The sequence below is a fragment of the Acanthisitta chloris genome, unplaced genomic scaffold, assembly GCF_000695815.1.
Source record: "Acanthisitta chloris isolate BGI_N310 unplaced genomic scaffold, ASM69581v1 scaffold15738, whole genome shotgun sequence".
In the NCBI taxonomy this organism is placed as follows: domain Eukaryota; kingdom Metazoa; phylum Chordata; class Aves; order Passeriformes; family Acanthisittidae; genus Acanthisitta; species Acanthisitta chloris.
This window is the reverse complement of record NW_008687715.1, coordinates 32,181-35,380: the sequence shown is the minus strand read 5'-3', so window position 1 is coordinate 35,380 and position 3,200 is coordinate 32,181. Positions and strand designations below refer to the sequence as shown.

The following is a 3,200-nucleotide window of genomic DNA, read 5'->3' as shown; positions in this document are numbered from 1 at the left end:
CTCCTCAAACTGAAAACAATGCTTAGATCTTAATTACATTGTGGCACCCAAACCTGCATGCAGTACTTGAGACCATACCAGCACAAAGCAGAGCAGGTCAGTCACCTCCCTTGACCGGCTGGCAATGCCTTGCCTGATGCACCCCAGGACATGGCTGTCCCTCCTGGCTGCCAGGGCACACTGTTGGCTCATATTCAGTTCGTCATCGACCAGGACCCGCAGGAATGTTTCTGCAGGGCTGCTCTCCAGCCACTCACTCCCCAGTCTGTAGGTACATCCAGGGTTGCCCTGGCTGAGAGGCAGGATCCAGCACTTGCCTTTGTTAAACTTCATAGTTTGTGGTTGCTCAGCCCTCTAATTTACCTAAGTCTCTCTGCAAGGCCTCTTTGCCTGCGAGGGAGTCAATGGCTCCTCCCAGTTTAGCATCACTGGCACTTATTTAGTATCCCTTCAAGTCCTACATTTATGAAGGTGCTGAAGAGCACTGGGCCTAAGATGGAGCCCTGTGGAACCCACTAGTGACCGGCTGCCAGCCTCATGTAATCCCATTCACCATAAACCTTTGTGCCCAATCTCATTGCATGATGTGTTTATCCAGCTGTGTGCTGGACATTTTGGCCAGAAGGATACTGCGAGTGACAGTATCAAAAGCTCTACTGAAATCCAAACAGATTACATCAACTGGCTTCCCTTGATCAACTAGGTGGGTTACTTGTTGTAAAAGGAATTTAGGTTTGACAAGCAGGACCTTTCCCTCATAAATCCATGCTGGCTGTGACCAATGACTGTGTTGCCCTTCAGGTGTTTTTCAATATGCACTAGTCCCTCCTTTATAAGCAGCCAGCATTTCCAAAATGCAGTTAGTCTCATAAGTGTAAGCATCTAAAAGGGTCATAAATCACTTCCTGAAGCTTTTCTTACTTCCATCAACAAGAAGAGGAGTGCTAAGTGACTAGATTTTTGTGCCCAGAAATTACATTAAAGGAAACCTATGTTAAAGATGGAAAAAAAAGAGCTACAGTTTGGTCCAAATCTAGATCCACACCAGAGGTTACTGTGATAAGCAAGGGATTTGGAAAGTGGAGGCAGACAGGCTTTCAGTAAAGAAGCTATTTAAGAAATTTGAGACATGTACTGAAGGACCAAAGTGGTGGTAGAAAACCCCATTCATAATAAGGAAAAAGACACGCAAACAGTTTTGTTCAGTTTAATATCAGGTGGTGTTATAAACTGCTAAAACCAGACATCTTCACATTATTACACTCAATGCACCATAAAACAGGTTTATGTTACAGCGTAAGATTCAATATTACAAAAGTTGCAAAGAGCTTCACACAGAAGTCTTTATTTTTTTTACCCCTTCTATTCACATCCAAACCCAATAATTCTTATCTGTGTAGGAACAGAGTATTTTCTTCCATCTTCTGCAGTCACTTTCCAACCAACCAATTCTAAACAGTAACACCAACATTGGTAGTGAGAAATCAACTAGGAAGTGCCATGCAGTCATCCACTCAAGTCACACACACTTCTTGCTGGATAGCTGGCTGTGGAATTTTACTGTCCTCTGCCTTTTCCTGCCCAGGAACTTGGCACACAGTCTTTCGTTTAAATAACCGTAGACTCAACCGTAACAAGTCACTGTCCATTGCTGCAGAATTTGTATAAGTTTGTTTTGTTGCACCCTGTTGAAATTAAAAATGAGAGATCAAAATGAACTGAAAACAAGGACTTTTAACATGCAGGCTGAGAAACTAACCTCAAGTGATCTCAGTAATTAGAGGTTCAATCATACATACCCACAAGAAAAGACTTTGAGAATTAATGATCTTTCCATTAGCATGCAAGATCATAAAACCTACTGTTGTAGCAAAAACAGCGAAAGTAATTTTTCTTTCAATTTTAACTTGAATTCTTACAATTCTTACAAAAGTACACAGAATCTTAAGCAGGAGCAGTATTCAAAAATTACCTTTGAAGTTGCATTTTACCCTATTACTTTTATTATGTATTCTCTACATGTAGAAAATGTATCTCCAGAAATTAAATCCCAAAATGAGAAGAAAGAGCACCTACCTCTCGTTTCAAACTTAAATTAATCTCTCATTCTAAATAAAAAATAAACATCCTACAACCTCTCTAAACACAAGTCTGTCCATTATTTAAAGGACTAGGTCTACTTCAGAACAACAAACACAAAAATTATCTCCCAAGAGAAATGCTCTGCTTAGTGGAATCCGTGTTTCCATATTTTGACCAAACTGTGAGCAAACGACTTGCCTTTTCATTCTTCATGAGCTGCTTACGGATGGCAGAATCCCTCCGAAAGCACAGAGCTTTACAGCAGGGGCCCAGGTTACTGAGGAGACCTGCCCTCTCCTCTTTTCGCCGAAGTGCAGCCATATTCAATGCCCCCAGGTCATGTTCAAAAAGGTTTTCTGCATCTAGAAAAAATTGACATTTGCAGAAATCAACATATAGATGGTATTTTTTGAAGGGCAATATACAGTAATACGAAATTTCTTAAAAGTTTTTACTCTTTGTATTTCTGCCTTCTAAACAATATTGAAGTTTGGGAAAAAAAAGGATATTGGAGTTTATAAGGTAATGCAAATAAATCCTTCACCATTTAAAGGGAAGGACAGGTATTTAGCTTCTGCACTGGAAAGCAATATTGAGACAGCAATCCCTGAGACACCTAAAAATCAAGTGACAGCTCTGGACAGAAGTGAGGGTGTGATTTATGGTCAGACATGTGTGATGGAGAAAGGTGTTTGCCACTTGCATTAATCATAAAGTAGTTGAAGTTGCACTTCTCTGCAAGACATCAGATAACTGTACCAGTGACAACACAGGGTTTGTATGGCTACGCAGAAGTAAAATATGTGTGGATGAACCTGGAAAATAACTCAACAGATGCTAATGAACTACCCATTCCTACTGGCACACCTAAAGCATTCGTTAACAGTGCTCAAAGTGATGGGACTAGTCCTTCAATACATCTACCAGATGAAACAGTGTGCAGAAAGAACACTGGATCCTGAGGTGAACCTTGTTCTGTGACAAGCCTATTTCTATGAAATGCAAAGACAAAAAGAGTACACATGGCTGGACCACAGCTCACTGATTTATAACTCTTTTACAATAAAAAGATTATGATGAAATAGAAGAGAAAAAACCCCTAAGTCAATCCAGCTGCT

At 40.5% G+C, this 3,200-nt stretch overlaps 1 protein-coding gene across 1 annotated transcript in view; it reads right to left on the bottom strand.

The window, feature by feature from the left end:
* Positions 1-1,193: 1,193 nt before the first annotated feature.
* Positions 1,194-3,200, bottom strand: part of LOC103807971 (zinc finger CCCH domain-containing protein 13-like) — a gene marked incomplete at its 5' end in the record, with an annotated part of 33,833 nt that continues 31,826 nt past the window's right edge. Inside the window, 2 exon segments of the mRNA XM_009080723.1 lie at positions 1,194-1,685; positions 2,281-2,444. Coding sequence (XP_009078971.1) covers positions 1,515-1,685; positions 2,281-2,444 — 335 coding nt within the window.